This window comes from Netta rufina, assembly GCF_964035555.1.
Source record: "Netta rufina genome assembly, chromosome: 3".
NCBI lineage: Eukaryota > Metazoa > Chordata > Aves > Anseriformes > Anatidae > Netta > Netta rufina.
Window position 1 is genome coordinate 2,695,073 of NC_140125.1, and position 16,985 is coordinate 2,712,057.

Consider the following 16,985-nt stretch of genomic DNA (forward strand, 5'->3'; position numbering starts at 1 on the left):
TTAAACCATACATCCCTAACCACTGCATTTATACAATGCAGTGCCACAAATGTACAATTGGCATCAACCAGAAGTATTTGTCCTTGTGAGATCATTCCAGCGATAAAAACCATTGCAATAATCTTATCAGTGGCAGCACACAGCTGCAGCTTCCTGGGTCACTCGCTCACAGCACTGGCTGTGGTGGCCTGGGCTCCCCAGTGGACATCACCGAGGTTTGCTCCACAGGCCAGAGCCCGGGTGCACGCCAGGTTCCCCGTGCAGGTGGAAAGACAGAAACACCTGCATCCGAAAGCCCAAAACAGCAAGAGCATGAAGCACATGCTAAAATCCCGGGGAACGAGGAGCAGCCTGAACGCTTGAGTTTATCGTATCCATGTGACCCTGCCTGAAGCTGGGCGTTGCGCCGATGCTGGTGCCTCGGGTGTGCTGCCGGCCCGGGTGACTGCAGGGCCCTGGGTGGCTGCAGCGCGTGGCGGCAAGGCAGTGCTCACAGCATATACCTCGCGGCCTGACCCCTATCCCTGCTAATTGCGTTACAGAGCCAGCTGGCTCCAGAGAGGAGTCATCTGTTTGACTGAAAAATTCCTGCTTGTGGGGAGGCACGGCTGCTACTTTCGCTAAGTAACAGTCAGGTCTGACATCCCCATTGTCTGGCTGACAGTGCGCCCATCCTAAAATCTAAGTTTTATTTGTAAATTAACCGAGAAACTTCCTGCCAGAACAGTGCTGCCTGGAGACTGATAATGTGTGCCTTTCATTCCCTTTCACTCTTACTGTATCACTGCCAATTTGTTTTTCTGCTGCTCGCCAGCCCTAGGCTATAAAAGCCTTGTAAGACATAAGTGCAATTATAGTCCTGGAGTCAAATGAATTGGACAAATCCAATAGCACAGCTCTGTCCCCACTCTGCAAACCCCTACAGCAGTTAGATTAGCTGCTAAAAATCTAATCTAGCTCTAGCTAACAAATTTCTGCAGCGAAGGAGCAAGAGTTCAGTATGGGGTTGCAACCAGATTTCTGAATTGAAAAATTTCTGCTTTGACAATGGGGGGAGATGGAATGAATCACTTGAAAATTTTGCAGCCCATTTTTAAACCGTTAGATGCAATTTAGTTAGAACAAGAAAGGGGTCTGCAGGATGCTGTTACTATGATTGATTTTCGTTCTTGCCACAAGACATCCAGATAAAAAAAATTTAGAACCAATGATGCTGAACCCTACAGCAGCAAGAGATATCAGTTGAATTTTAATTATTCCACAAGAAAGCATTTCTTTCAGGGCTAAGTCTTATTTTAGAGTGGTTTGTTGCGTTTTATTGTGTTTGCAGGGGTGTTGTGTTTTGTTTATTTTGTGTTTTTTGTTTTTTTTTCGAACGATATAATACGTCAGCATATACTTCATATAAAGGAATACAAAGTGCATATTACTACTGTATGGCACAAAAATAAGAGGCCAAACTCATCCTCAGTGGAAGTGCACTTATTCTTGTGAATTTATACCAGGAATGACTTTATCGTCTTGTGTTCAGTAAAAATAAAGAAACATAATAACATTTAAATAAAATTATTGCATCTGCTAAATTCCCCAGCCCACAGAATTTATGGCCTGCTGTACTACTTTCCTGGCCAGCAGGTGGTTAGACCTTCTGTTCAGCTCCAGAGTTTGAGAGCCAAGCAAACTGGTATTGAATGCTTTCTGCCTGTCCAGAGGCAAAATAAGCAGGGAAGAAAACACAGAAATGACAAAGATTTAGGAGATAAGGGGGAGCTTAGAACCCAAATAGTATCCATGCAACCCTATCTGATGGAAGCATTAGGAAGGCAATAAAAAAAATCTGTGACCCCCATCACACCCTGAAGGCAGCACAATGACATTTTCTCCTCCCAGCAGTGTTGGTCTCTAATAGCATAAATTCCTTTTGCAGCAAAAATGGAAACGAAGCAGGTACTAACTTACAAGATCACAACCTTCCTTCTTCTCACAGCTGCTATGAAAAAGAAGAATTAACCAAAAGAGGTAGTAGATAAATAATGTTTTAACCATAAAACACCTGGATGTACTGCCTCGTTAATCTGAGGTGAAGACTTCAGCCCACCACGCGCTAACTGTTCAGTGAGTAAGTGGAATTATTAAAACACTCGCAACGATGTTGAGCGCTGCTGCAAACAAAGAAGAGGCTTTCACTGCTGGATGAATGACACACAACATTTTGTTTGAACGTGGCTCTCTTAGCCAGGCACATTGCTCATAAGTGCAGTATCACCAGGTGGGGAAACAAATACTTTTTCTTCTGCTTTAACAGTATGTCACAGACAGGCACACGTTTCTTTTCAAGCACGCACCAGTTGTGGCCTGCACACAGAGGAGCTGCCAAAATCAACATGGGTCTGTGGCAGACCGAGGGATTTTTCTACTAAAGCATCAATGCACTTGCCTTCCTGTATCTCAGTGTAAGGCCTCCTTCCAGCTAAGATTCACAAGTGAAAAATCAAAAAAATGGACACTTTAGAGTTTACTTTTAGGGTGATAAGAGCTCTTAAACAAATATTGTCATTAGAAATGGTTTGGATTTACACTCAAATCACTGGTTTCAAATGAGGGCTGTTTCATCCATCAGCATTGCCAAGGAATTAGAGAATTATCTATCTTCCAGAATTTTATGGTGCCTCGTACATGTATCTTGTCCTCTGCATTTACATGAAGTTTGCTAAGAAGTCTGTGCTAATTTGTACAGAAATACATGCTAAACCAACACATTACCAAACAGCTATGGCAAATCAAAGTTTTTTTTGTGCAGAAACACAGCGTCACAAAAGATTGTGCAACCCACTGTTTACAGAAGGACCAGCTCCCAAGCTCCATTAGGTTGCTCAGAGCTTTGTCTTCCCTTACCGGAATACACAGTTTGATCCCTGCAGGGCTCCCATTCCTATAGTAGATTTAAGATTTTTTAAAGTCTTAAAGCAATTACTGTGAGGTGTTTTCTGTGGATAGTATGTACTGGAGCTGGCCTTGTTTCCTAACACTTCCTGACCCAGAGACTGGCAACTACTAAATGCTTTTGCTTTTTTTTCTCATGAAGAAGAAATTCTCCCAGAGTAAATTTAGGGAAGAAAATTAAATAGAATAACCAGACTCTCTCCATGGCTGTGTTAATTATTAATACATGTGTAAATTAGGGGAATTAGTAAAATAGACTGTTTGCAAGTAAAGCCCATTTTTCCCTGCATGGTGGGCTCTGTCAGACTGTGCTCTCTCCTTTCCCAGCTAATTTATTATTCAACAGCTAGACGAGATATTTCACTACCTTTGCTATGCTTCCATAACATCCAGGAGCTATGACTTAAAAGGGAAGATTGGACTAAATGACTACAATTTGTCCAGGAAAAGACTGAAAAGCATGGTAGCAGTTCTCAAACATGAAAAGATCTGCTGCAAAATGATCTCTTTGTAGCTACCTGGGATAGGGTAAGAATAAATGGACCTAAACTGAAGCAAAGTAGATGCCACAAAATATTTTCTCATGGCACAAAAAGTAAGTCATTGGAGTATGTTGCTGAGGGAATCTATAAAGCATTTATCACAGGAGGTTTTTAACTAGCAGCTGGATAAACACTAGCCAGGAACAGTAAAATACGGATAGATCTACCTTGGTTCAGTGACAGAGACTATACAGCTTCTCAATACATGTCACAGCACTACCACCCTACTCTAAATTACTCTGATGACTCTTTTTTTTCCCCATAACTATGTAAAACCCCTAATAAGAAGATAATGAGTTGCATATTTGAAGACAAACGTTATTTTGTTGATATATATGTATATTTTTAAATGAGAGGCATTAGAAAAAAAGAGAGGATCCAGCTTTACTATTAAATGCTGGGCAAGTTTTTAGAAGTGGTAATCAGAAAGTCCAACTTTTGATTTCTAGGAAAAGCACATGCTATTATGAAAATAACTGGAGAACAAATAAAATCATCTAGTGACTTTTATAGATAATTTTCAGAGCACAATAGTATCACATGGTAGACTGAATGGATGTGGTAGCATTATTAACACACATTAACAACCTTGTAGGACAAGTTGCCAATCCTAATTAAAAAGGCAAAGATTTGGTATGCACCTAAAATCTTCTTTGACTAAGCAGCAGTTGGCAAGCACCATAATCTCAAATCACTTCTTGTTAGTAAAGACAAATGATTAAGTACTGATACCAACAAAATTTTGGGCTGGGTTTTGGCCATCTTTGAAGCAGAGTCTGCTTGTCACAATTGTGAATGACTGGATAATGGCTTTAAATATCAGCTGGCTGCTTTTGGTACTATGCTTGTCACTTCTCTTTCACTTCTTTTCTTTTCTGTTACACACTGGACGATTCATCTGTAAGGTTTTATTATGCTGCATTTGGTTGTTTTGTTCTACCATACTACAGCAGCTTTGGCAGGCAGACAACACACAAATGAAATTATTGCTAATATTATTACTAATGGTGGTATTTGAGGCTACCATGGAAATGTTAATTGTGTTGCAGAATCCAGAATTTAGATGCCATTTAATTCAGATAATCTGGCTGCAGAGCACCATGTGGCACAGAAAAGATGGCCTGCTAGGACCAGTTAGCATGGTCTGTTTTCAGTGTAAACTTTAATTTAAGCACAAGACTACATCAAATGTTTTGAAATACACAGGAAATGAATTACCTTTTTGGTCAGTGAATCATCTGAATCTGACGGCATTCTTGTAGACACATGAAAAATGATTTCCACGGTAGAGGTAGCATAATAGGGTGCTGTTTGTCCAGTGCTGCCGTTGCGCTGCAGGCCACCCATAAATCCACCATGTGTTGAGAGATCAACCTAAGTGATTGAAAGTCATAATTAGAAGAACCATTCTTTCTTAAAGACTGACAAATAACCCTACTTATTAATAAATCAAGACCTGGCAAGTTTGTTACCATCCCAGACACAGAGAAATCTTTCCATACAGGTTCATGATCTTAGCACTAGATCTGTTGGTTTCCCATTCCTGTATTTGACATTTACTGAAAGTAAACAACTATTAACTAGGTACTGTGTGATTATCTACAAGGCTATTCTACCTTTCTATCAGCAACCTGCAGCAAGGAAACAAAAGTACTGTCATGCACAGCTGCTCTAAGGGTTACACATGGCTTAGCAAGCCCACGCAAAGCATACACAGTGAGAAATAAGGTGCTAAGAAAATATAACCAGTAAGAAAAACTGAAGAAGAAAATCTTTTTTTTTTACAAGAATAAATATTTTAGAAGAAATTACTCAAAAAGATTGTTCAGGAACAATGCCCTTCTGAAGACGAGCCTGTGTCTGAAAACTTGCGTGTTTTCCCAACTGCATCATTCTAACTGGGGATGCTACCTCTCCCTGTAGACCCTGTTTCACTTACATCCATAGATGTGAAACACAGCTACTGTGTATTTCCAGAAAACCATAAATGTTCACACCACTTAGGTTACTGACACACCATTTCACCAATGCTAACTAAATCCAAATGTTTTTGCCTTCTGTACAGCAGTCCTTTGTTTGGGTAAGTGGTCTGACCATGTGAAGAGCTCAAAAGAGCTAAAATTAAGGTAAAAATTAAGCTACAGCTTTTAACGATGCCGAAAGCAGTAATGTCCAGTGCAGCGCCACTTATCCATCAGAAACAGGAAGGATGTACAACAATAGTGCTAATAAATTATAAAATTATATTAGAAGGGACTGTACTTTGTGCATGCCAAGCGAGTGGCAGCAAACAAGTGAGTTAGAAGAACAAAGTGCTGTACGCTCTTCCTTGGATACGTGCGTACAGATCATCTAAGGCAGACCTGAAAATAGCATTTGCTTCAAGCCTAAGAGGTGACAGATATTTTTTTAAAAAAATAATTAAGTACTTCATCCCATGCATGACTGCACAATGAATGAATGAGTGGTCTGATGGTTTTCTAGGCTGGACATTTTTAAGATTTGACTCAGTTTCTTCCTTAGAGATACCCAACAGCTTTCACTGGTGGAAAGCACAGAAAGGATTCTTTCTTTAGCCACTCTGGCAAAGGATCTCAGGACCTTTGTCAGAGGACAGTCTGACCAATACTGCAGCCTGATAACACTGAATGAAAACCGCCCTAAGCATTCTTATTTTCTTGGCTGAGCTAGGGATGAGTAGAAAAAACTCTTTTGTGCCAAAAGGCACAGAAAACACAGAGAGAGATATAAAGTAAGTAAAAGTTTTGAGAGTATAAAGACATGGGAACTTAAAGAATATGGGAAACTTGACTTGTTTAAAATGATACAGTTCTGGGACACAACTGGCCTGAAACTTCACATCCACTTTCATAGCAGTGTCTGCTATAGCAGGGAAAATGGAGAGACACTTTATCCCAGCTTTGCATAGCTGTGTCACATATTAGCCTCAAAAACATCATCTTTCTGTTCTGTAATACAACATTCTTGTTGTATCACATTCCTGCTTTCCTGTTTCTGCTAGCTAACACAAATCTAAAGTAACCTACAACGTATCCTAGCTTGTAGGAACAATACGAACACTTTAATTATTTTGTAACCTGCTAATTCAAACACACAGTTTCCACAGAAACTACTTTAATAAAGTAATGATTAATAATATTTTAACATTAACTAATATTTTAGATGTTTTTAGATTAAAGCTTTTTTCATGTTAGAAGGAAAGTGTACTTACATTACCCATCATATAACTGAAATTCTAAACAGTGAACTCTGATGATGTTAATGAACTTAGTTTATAAAGAAGGTAAAAACCTTCTAAAACATCCTAAACAACATTTCACTGTTCCTGTTCAAACAGAAGTAGCATGTGGATTTATAGAATTCTGTTAAATTAAGTGATCTTCTCAGTACTGATAAACATTGCCATACATTAAAATTTATCTTTCTGTTTTGAGAATTTAAAAATATGCAATTACATAAGCAGTTTATTTTCCATTTACCTATTTTAACTGGCTTACACTGATTTTTGTAGGTTTTCAAATCAAATATGTTAGTTTGCCTAAATTTGTGATTATTACCTCCCAACCCAGTCCAGCAACAAAATCTTCATATGCCTGGCTTCCCCTTGCATTGGACAGTATTGAGCATTTGTCCTCCTGTCCTTCTGCAATGTAAAACACTGCAATCTTGTGAGTTTCACGGCTGTAATTAGATATAACAAGAAATGAAAATTAAAATAGGTTTTAGCTCAAATGATTCTTTAGATCACCTGCCCTCCGAAAGCTATGGACAGATGACCTCCTTTTACTCTACATCTGCTTCTTTTCTGCACACAAAGACATCACTTAAATTAGAAATATATATGTTCACCATTTTTTTCCCACATGGCAGAGATAGTGCAGTTTGGAGTGCAGAGCAGGGTATATTCTTTCTGTTTATCAGCAAAAGAACTGATGACCAAGTTCCATTTACAGGCTTTATCACACACATCTGTGCAACCTTGCTGAAGACGGTAAGATTGCACAGGTGTTAATGAGAACATAATTTGATCAACAGAATTTTAATTATGGGGTGATGATATATGAGAAAAGAAAAAAGCATATGTAGACTTTCAGCTCCTGGGTTAAATTTTACATGACTGACAGTTATAGTTGGCTCCTTAGACAATGAGTGGATTGGGTATGAAAATTGTTGGGATGAAAGAAAATCAGAACTCTACAATACTGCAAACACTTTTCAAATAGCTATGGGCCAAGGAAATAAAATAAAACATAAAAACATAATATTCAGAAATCTATCCTGACACTACCTGGCTGAAAAAAAAAATAAAAATGGAGATTACCCCTTGAGTACCGCTCTTGACAGAGGGATCATTCTGAAGAAAAGTCTTTTGAGTGAATCAGTGCAAGGTTATCAACAAATTTTGGAACTTCTTCCCTCCCCTCTCAAGTAAATAAACCAGGAAAAGGGCTGTTGTGTCTTATTGTTCACTATTTTGAATTCTATGTATATAGTACCATTGAAAATAGCTTCTCTATTCAGTCTACGGAACTCTTTAGAAACAAACAGTCCATTTCTCATACAAATATTTGTATTGCTAGCACATGCAATTTTATTTTTTTTGATGAGGCATTTATTCTTTAGAAACTGAGTTTATCCACAGTGTGCTTAGTAAACATTACCTACCATTGGCGAGAATCCAGATTTTTCAGTTCTCTCAGTAATTTTGAATTTTTCTTAAGAATATGAAAGCTTTTCCTACAAATATATTAAAAAAAAAAAAGAAGGAAAATGCAACACAGATAGACACAGTATTTTTTCATTCAAAATCCTAAGAGAAGTAATCAAACTAGCGTGATTCAAATGACTACAGTCAGACCCAGAAGCAACTCAGATAATTTCAAACTGACCAGACTTGTTTGGATGACTGTAAGTCAGAAGAGCAGTGCTAGAGCAGGGAAGGGACAGTGGGTGGATCTCGATTTCTTTTCAAGGTCAGAAGCAGCAAGAGTACTGTAAACATGTTCTGAACCCTCTGTTCCTACCTTCTATCCCAGGAGTTCATTCCCAAATCATTTAGCAACAGCCGACAGAAATAAAAGGATGCTTGAGGTTCAGCAGGACACGGTTCTTCTTGACGGGCCACCTTCATACTGAAGCCTGAGCTGCATTTAAAAATATAGTCTTTTTCCTGGGCACTCTGCCTCATCAGGGCTTCGGTGATTGCATTCTCTTGTTCGTAGCTCATACCAAAGGGTGGTGGCGATGGCTCATTCAGCTTCCGCTGGGGATGTAAAAGGCATTCAGGACTAGTGTTACCAATCTTCTCCAGCAACTTGTCAAGAGCATCTTCTCCTTCTTCCACATGAGAAATGTCTTTATGGGAACTGAACTGGTGCTCAGGGTTGCCTGAAATCACAAATGAGCTCGGAGTACTCTGCCGTGGAAGGCAGCCCTCCAAAGGTCCATATAATATTCTGCCATCCCAAGAGTACTTCCCTGAGATATCTCTGACAATTACCCTCACATCTGAGGGGGCTACTGCTGGCTCAGTGTCCTTCTTCTTTTCTGCAGGGATCTGGAGGTATGATATAAGAGTACTGTCATTAAACACAAAGAGCTGCAAGTTGGGGCTCCGGAAAACTTCTGATGACAGCTCAGAAGATTCCACATAGGAGTTGTCATGATTCTCACTAAGGAGACTGTGAAGGATGGCAGGACCTCCGCTGAGTGGGTAGTGGCTCAAGTGGTTCACCAGATGAGTCATAACCATGCGTGCCGTTAAAGGTATTAATTCTAAGTTCCTTCTTCTTTTTTCTAAAACAATCAATAAAGAGATTACAGATCAGTAAGAGCAGGAAGAGGTAATTAAAAAGAGCATCTGCAATTTTCTGAAACATTTTGAAGCTTGCCTTAGTTGTCCTCCAAATCATTCATTTTCAGTAAATCATTTACAACCACTGCACAAGAAATTCTATGCACCACATGTTCTACACAATTTCTTTGCATGTTTTTTGCAATTCTACGCAAACTCAAACCAGAGATGCAACTGGAAAACAGTGCTTCTCCAGCTTTAGCAGTCATTTGAGAACAGCATCATGGAAAAGTTCATTGCATCAGGTGAGAGGAGATTTTCTGGATCCACAAGCCCCTCTCACATCGCAGGCAAATACATCACAGTTATCTCATGAACCAGTGGTGCTCTAGAGTTACGTTGTGCCTCCAGTTCTCCTACTGGAATGTTATTCCAGAATTATCTCTCTCTTATAGCCAGAACTTTCTCATTGCCAGTCTAATTTTTTTCATATTCAGCTTAAATCCATTTTTATTTAGCTTATATTGTTTTCCTCTTTCCTTGGCATTTATAGTTTCAAATACACTTTCAGACAGCATGCATATCCCTTTTCAGCCTTCATTTTGCTAGACCTCAAAAGCCAAAATTCTTCAGCCGCCCCTCTTAAAAAGTCTCTTTATTCTTTACCTGAATTCCCTGCTCCAGTTTGAATTAATCTTTTTTTTCAGAAACAATTAAACCGAAGCATTTGTAGAGCACTAACACACCCGAGATGAGAAACACCTTGTTCTACCTAAAATGGCAAATGTACCTGACACATAACTTTTTCTTTCTGCTGTTCACAATATGTCCCTAATCAGCAAGAAATCTGTGTAAAATAGGTTTTTAGTTATTTTTTTCTTGTTTTTTAAACTGAAAACACATATACCAAAAAAAAAAATAACAGGAAAACAAGCTGTAGAACTCAAAAATAGTACAGTAATAAAATCTGAAAATACTATTTTAGAGCATCATTGCAAACCCAACAGTAGCTCACACCACTTAATATTGCATCTTTACTTTGACTCTTCTGCAAAAATATACTAATGCATATTAATATATTATTTATAATATATGTAATCCATTGTTTTTAAAGTTTTTAACAAGTGTTTGAAATAAAAGTGGTCTCTAAGATAGAACACTCAAATATAAATTACTTCATATGCTTGGATGCATACCCAAGGTGATTTCATGTAGTCTGTAACATGATGCAGCTAGATCCAAATAATCTTTTCACTTTTGACACAGGTTGAATTGTGAATCAGCAGGAACAGCTTATTTATGCAGATTCATAATTTGGTTCAAATCACACATGTCCTTCCAAAACCACTCAGAATAGGTAAATCATCTGTGACAATGGATTCATTTCTACTGAAAAATTCAAAAAGGCAGCTGCATGCTTCTGAAAGAAGCTTGATCTTAGTTGTTGAAATTCTCTATACCAAATTTTAAGTCATACCGAAGGCAAAAACAGATTCTCAGTCTACTCAACACCTGCAGAACTTTTGCACTGTATGGCACCACAATGTAATTTTCTTTCTCCTGTGACAGTGCTAAAGAGCATCGTCAGCAACAGATTCTCTTACAGAGGCAACAGCAGTTCATAAAATAAATATATTAATTAAAAACTTCAAGGAGTAATTGCTGCATGCAGTAAGATAAGCACATTTGCAAGGGAGAGATGTAACCTGGAAACTTTTGTTTCCTAGCTGCTGCATGTAGACATGCTGGTCCTCATCACTGAAAATTCTCTTACCCTCAGCAACAGTAAGCAGGTTGCCCAAATCTGTGACAGAGTGGCACAGGGCTGGCTCAGAGCTTGTGACATTTCCCAGTGGCAAGAAAGGGTCATAGTCACTAGACGAGAGATCCGCAAGACTCAGAACGTAATGGCTTTGCTGAGTATACGTACTGGAGCCATTCACACAGCAGTGCAAAACCTGCGAGCAGACAAGCACAACACTGAAGGAGCAATGAAGTATATGCCAAAGTACCCACTTATACAGCAAGGAGTGACCCACCATGATTTTACATTGTGAAAGCCAGCCCCTGCTACAAAAAAAAGCTCTGTCTAAATTCAGTGTTTTTAAAATAACTCTCTTTTTCATGACCTATTCTGTACTTTAGCAGCTCACTTAAGGACTTATTTTGTATTTTAACACACCACTCCAAATAATTCAAATATTTCTGCCAAGATTATTTTCCCTGGCTTGTTGTTTTGAGTATTTTGCCTTTCTCTTTTCACTGCCCTCTATGTTGCATGTCTACCTCAAACAAACTGCTTTTCTTCCTTTTCAAGATCCTTCACATTGATCTTATCCTCTTAATATTTTAAATTCTTCACGTCTCCCCTGTATGACTCTGCTCACACTTTGTGTTTCTCTACAGCTTGATAAAAAATGCTTCTGTGACTAACAGGATCTGTAAAAGGCATCTTTAAACATCTAGATATAATAAATCATGTGCATTCCTCATACTCACTCTATAAATATAGTCCAGTAAAGGAGCTTTGGATGCATGTTGATCTTCAAGGACACCAGCAGACACTGGCTCCAGAAGCACTTTCATGGGTAATGCCATGCACCAATCCAACAAGCAAAGTAGCAGTGAAACTATAAACTAAACAGAAACATGTAACACAGTATTTAGGTATTATCTATCAAGCTCACACAAACTTAGAGGTACATTTTTAGAAGTTTAAACTAAGACTTTGTTTCAAAGCCACTTCATTTAATGAGTAGTTCAAACAGCACAAAGAAAGACAGACACTGCTCACTTCAGCAACAAACCTTTTTATCTGCTTCCACAGAGGAGTACTCCGCGCTTGGCAGAAGAAATGCAATAGTGGCCAAGAGGATCTATGTTAAAAGAAACAGAATTACAGAAAGACATTTATCTTCTTTCATTACAAAGACAGAGAACTAACTTCACTTGAACAGGGCGTGAAAAAGGTTAAATTCTCTTAAGAGCATCTAACTGCTTTTGTAAATAAATGTCCAAGTGAAACAAAGTTTCACTGAACATTTTAAAAATACATGACTACAAATGAGAAATGCACACTGCTCCTAGGATTACAGCAAACCTAACAATACTTGCAGAAGAAAGCATTAACAGAAAGCTATGGTTCCAGCAGCTTAAGTAAGGAATTAGGGGAACTTCGCACACAATTTCCATAAAAATGGTTTAAAGAAACTGACATACTTCAGTAATTTTTCTGGACAGAGAGGATTCATACTTCTGCAGCTTTTGCCAGTAAGACACTAGCAGTTGAAGAACATCACAGGCTACCTGAGCTACCACTTTATTAGAAAACTGTAAGAGAAAAAAAGGTAATTAAAAACAAATAAAATATTTAGCTATCATACAGTACAATTAGTTTTTCTACTTCTTAAATCATTTTACATCTATAAAAACAATTCAAAATGTTAATGCCACAAAATCACACAGTCAGCATTAGGAAACAGCAGACAACATTATTGACATAATCCTAGCTTGGTCCACTGTGGTAGGGGTCTTTAGATGCATAATCACATCCTATGTTTGCAAATATTTTGCACTTTTATATAGGATGTCACCTTGGCCCCACTGAAGAACTATACATATACTCCTTGGCAACTTCATAGGAGCCATAAGGATCTGAACCACGCTCACTAGAGATAATGAGCTACTAATTACATGTAAAGGTTCAGAACCAGAAGGTATCTTTTAGAAGATGACCAATGTCATATCACTAATACTATGGAAAGACCCCCAAGCAACTTCTTGTCAGTGGTTTAAGCAATGAAAAGAAAAACCAGCACACTGCACTCCATATAACCAGCAACTGTTTCAAAAAATAAAATGTCTATCAATTACAGAGACCACCTCAGTACTACCTTTAGTGTCACACCTATGACATTGATTGCTTCCTTCACTTGGGGGTGATTTGTACACTGCATTAGTTCTTCACATATCCAAACTCCAAGGCCACAAATGGCTATGCATCTTTTTTAAAGGGAAAAAAAAAAAGAAGTCAGAAGTTTTAAAAGTATCTTGTCTTCATCTACACTTCATTCTTTCCAAATTTGCACTTTGGAAGGTAACCACTCCTCCACCAGACAGCAGCTATCACTGTACGGTAACACTAGACAGCTATTAATAAAAAATCTCAAAGGAACAGTGACTTTTCATCAGTCAAATAAAAAAGTTAGAAAGAAACCAGTTAGAAATAAATCAGCACTGCAAAGATGTGATTTTTTCCAAATTTACTTTTAAGTAAATTCAAACAGAGCAGAATTTTGTAAGTTCTAGGCATTTAACCACAGCATATACCATCTTTGGAAACCAGGAATATTCCTTGAAATCAAAGACAATATAAGCAGGCCCTGTAAAAACAAAAAGCAAACAGGGAGGAAAAAAGCAATAAATGAAGGATGTGCTCTCTTCTCCCTCACACAGTAGGTCTACATCTTCACAGCACAGAGCAGACCTCATCACAATGCCACAGTAAGGAACTCAACTCAACAGGGTCAAAAAATAAGGCAGGAGTAACAAATCAGCTGTACAAACACAGAAAAATATGTAGGGAGAAAGTTTTTCCAATTTTCCCATTTTTAACTTCATTCAATATTTTACCTTGCAGCTTCACTTGGCTCCTCTGTAGCATTCTTCAATAAAATATTTATGAGGTAACACTAAAATGATAAAATAAATCAGAGTAAGTGTCCTTTTCATACATGCACTTTATTTGAACTTGTTTAATTTTGACATAGTTGTAAATGAAACGAGTTTTAAATCTTAGTCTATTCTTAAAGGACTTTAACTACATTTTGTTTACTATTTTTACCACAATTTTATTTCGTCAAAAGAAGATTGCTTACTGATTGCACTTCAAGTATACAGACCCTTGCAGATGAAACTAATCAATCCAAAATCATGTACAGGCAGCAACGTGGAAATCAATTCATTTTCAGAGTTGGAAGGTGTTTACTATGAGTGTTCAGCACTTGATAATACAAACTATGGTGTACAAATTTTCAGCAAGTTAGATTTTGACCCAAAAAAAATCAACACAAAAGACTTTAAAATCTAGCCTGCTTTAACACTCACCTGATGAGACTCTGGGGTGTGATAAAGAAATCCAGAATGGAAGCACTGGAAGAATGTTTTGCATTCTGTCCATTTTTACATTCTAAAGCCATACAAGGAATTCAGAAATTCCTCCCCAGTTTTAGCTAATTTTCCACAGTGGATCAGCATGGTGTCTCAAGTTTATCAAGGAGCAATAGAGGTTTGTACAAGGGCAACCACCTGAGCAGGTTCCACCAGCTAGTGATGCTCTAGGTCGCGTTTGTTGGGGTCTTTGTGGGAGGGTGTGCATGTGTGATTTTTCCTTTCAATGTTATTTTTTAAGGTCATTAAATTACAAAGTTTTCCACTGAGCAAAATAATTAATATTGCAGGGTATTTCACTGAAGTTAATGCCTGGGGAAAGACCATTCATATTAAGCTAATGGTTCTGTGTAAGAGTGGAATCAACTTAGCATTTTACTGTAATACCAGTAAGGCAGAAACTGTCTCCCCTCATACACACTCCACATCTCTTAGAGAACAACCTAATATACATAGATGCAATGAATGGGCACTTTAAATAATACCACGTCCACTGTTTAATGAATTGATGTGACAGGCATCTGGCTGGAAAACATAGCATTTGATCATAGCCAGTTCACTCTCCTTGAAAATAAAATGTAATTTGTACTATCTAAGCTTTGCTAATTTTATGGTGCATGTTAGGAAAAGCAATGCTTATCAAGTAAGTACATATAATGTGCGCAGTTGTGGGATTTTGATGAGAAGGAGGGATTTATTATTTAAACAAAAAGTGTACAGTAAAAAATAAGTGATTAAATAATAAAGATATGTTAGACTTACTAATTAAATGTGGCTTTACCTTTACATCTGCACTTCCCGCGATGATCTCACCAGCTTCTGAAATGGGCCGCAAGAGTGGGATTTCTTGGTAGATATTTGGAAAGCAAACAAGAGAACCAAGGATGGTATGAGCTTCTGAACGGGGAGCCTAACGAAAGGAAAAGTAAACAAAAATATTTTCTTCATCAAGTTATGAAGATAACATAAGCTGTGAGGCTAGTGTATATTACTGCAAATACTAAAAGTGCTGTATCCACAATACAGTGCAGAAAGTGTCCTGAGGAACATGTCCTGAGTAGCTTTTCCTTTAGAACTACTGCAAAATGAGCACTAAAGCAGTGACTAGCAAACGTTTCTTTGTCTGTGCTTTTTGCTGCTGTGTTTTTCTTTTTTCTGGTGCAGAACTCCTCCATCAGTGTGGATCTGGCACTACTCATGCTTTTTTTGTAACACTGAAAATACATTGCACACTGTTTTATGCTTATAGGAGAAAAGAAAGGTGTTTTGTGTTCGTTTTTTTTTAAGAACTCTTTCCATGGAAAGTCAAGCTTTCACTTCTTATTCGCATTTTAAGATTTATCAGAAATCAGGCTGATCAGCTTTTTCAGAGATGCCAGAAAATTAATGTCTAAGCGCTGAGGGACAATGCAACCAGACTCGCTGTTTTGTTTCTGCTTCAAGCTGGGAGATCTGTGTCCCCGTGCACCACCGTCTGCTCAGAAGCACAGACATCATGAGCAACAGTAAAAACATGTGGCCAGAATGGATCAAAAGGTCTCCCCTAAATTGCAGTTCCAGTGCTTTCCTGTTTTTTTTTCCAGGGCTGTCACATCGTTACCCTTATTTTGGCATCCACCATTAATTTGCTGGTTTATTTTACTTCATTAATTTAATGGTTTAGAATCCCATTTCTGTTAGCGTTGATACTTCGTAAAACATTCTGCATTACAAAACAAGTTCCATATCTCAATCAGTGAAATCATCTCAGTGAAAAATGCTAACAAGATTCTAAGACCCAAGTCGTGCTTGTAGCACACAAACACATGGCAGCATTGGTGAGGATATGATTTCTCACACTTTGGCCTTTTGATGAAACACCTCAGCAATGCTAGTATATCACCTTATCCCCCAGTTTCACACATCAGCTGCCATGGTATCTGCCCCCCAAGAGCCCCATTTCACCTTGCACTAATAAGCCTGCACCTGTTAGAGTGGAGACATCCCAAGCTTGTTAGCAAGCGGGCTCCCACAGGCCGGGCACAGGTCATTGCCATACTCACCTCCAGCATGTCTGCACTCAGCACTCTGGCTGCTGCTGTAATGAAGTCTCCTATCAGCATCGTAAAGCCAGGTAGGCCCAGGAAGAAAAACCAAGGTGGGCAATGCTTTATGACAGTATTCAAGATATCCTGAAAAATGAAGATAAGTTACCTGTTTGAGTAAAAAGATTAAAACAAAACAAAACAAAACAAAACACCAAAACAACAACAGGAGAGTTTAAGAGGATTTAACTTTGTAATTCACCAGTTCCCCACTCATCGAAGTGATGTTTCCCAGAGCCACATGCCTTGTCGCATAACAACTGCGGCTTTCTTTTGCATGTACATTTAGTAAGAAAACGGCATTTTGTATTTCAGTGACATTTGCACTCTTAAATTCCTATGAAAAAAACAAACACCTATGTCTCTTCATGTCTAAGTGTAAAATAACTGTTTGCTTGTGAAACAAGACTTTGGATAAAGCAAGACATCCAA

The 16,985-nt window shown here is 38.3% G+C and overlaps 1 protein-coding gene across 4 annotated transcripts in view; it reads right to left on the bottom strand.

The window, feature by feature from the left end:
- Positions 1–16,985, bottom strand: part of RALGAPA2 (Ral GTPase activating protein catalytic subunit alpha 2) — a 142,250-nt gene that overhangs the window by 60,371 nt on the left and 64,894 nt on the right. For all 4 annotated transcript variants that reach the window (XM_084285125.1, XM_084285124.1, XM_084285127.1 and 1 more), the window contains 12 exons: positions 16,512–16,640; positions 15,251–15,379; positions 13,933–13,991; positions 13,194–13,302; positions 12,520–12,630; positions 12,108–12,176; positions 11,800–11,937; positions 11,075–11,258; positions 8,531–9,302; positions 8,172–8,243; positions 7,064–7,187; positions 4,704–4,859 (listed from right to left, as the gene is read on the bottom strand). In XM_084285125.1, coding sequence (XP_084141251.1) covers positions 4,704–4,859; positions 7,064–7,187; positions 8,172–8,243; positions 8,531–9,302; positions 11,075–11,258; positions 11,800–11,937; positions 12,108–12,176; positions 12,520–12,630; positions 13,194–13,302; positions 13,933–13,991; positions 15,251–15,379; positions 16,512–16,640 — 2,052 coding nt within the window. The remainder of the gene's footprint in view (positions 1–4,703; positions 4,860–7,063; positions 7,188–8,171; positions 8,244–8,530; positions 9,303–11,074; positions 11,259–11,799; positions 11,938–12,107; positions 12,177–12,519; positions 12,631–13,193; positions 13,303–13,932; positions 13,992–15,250; positions 15,380–16,511; positions 16,641–16,985) is intronic.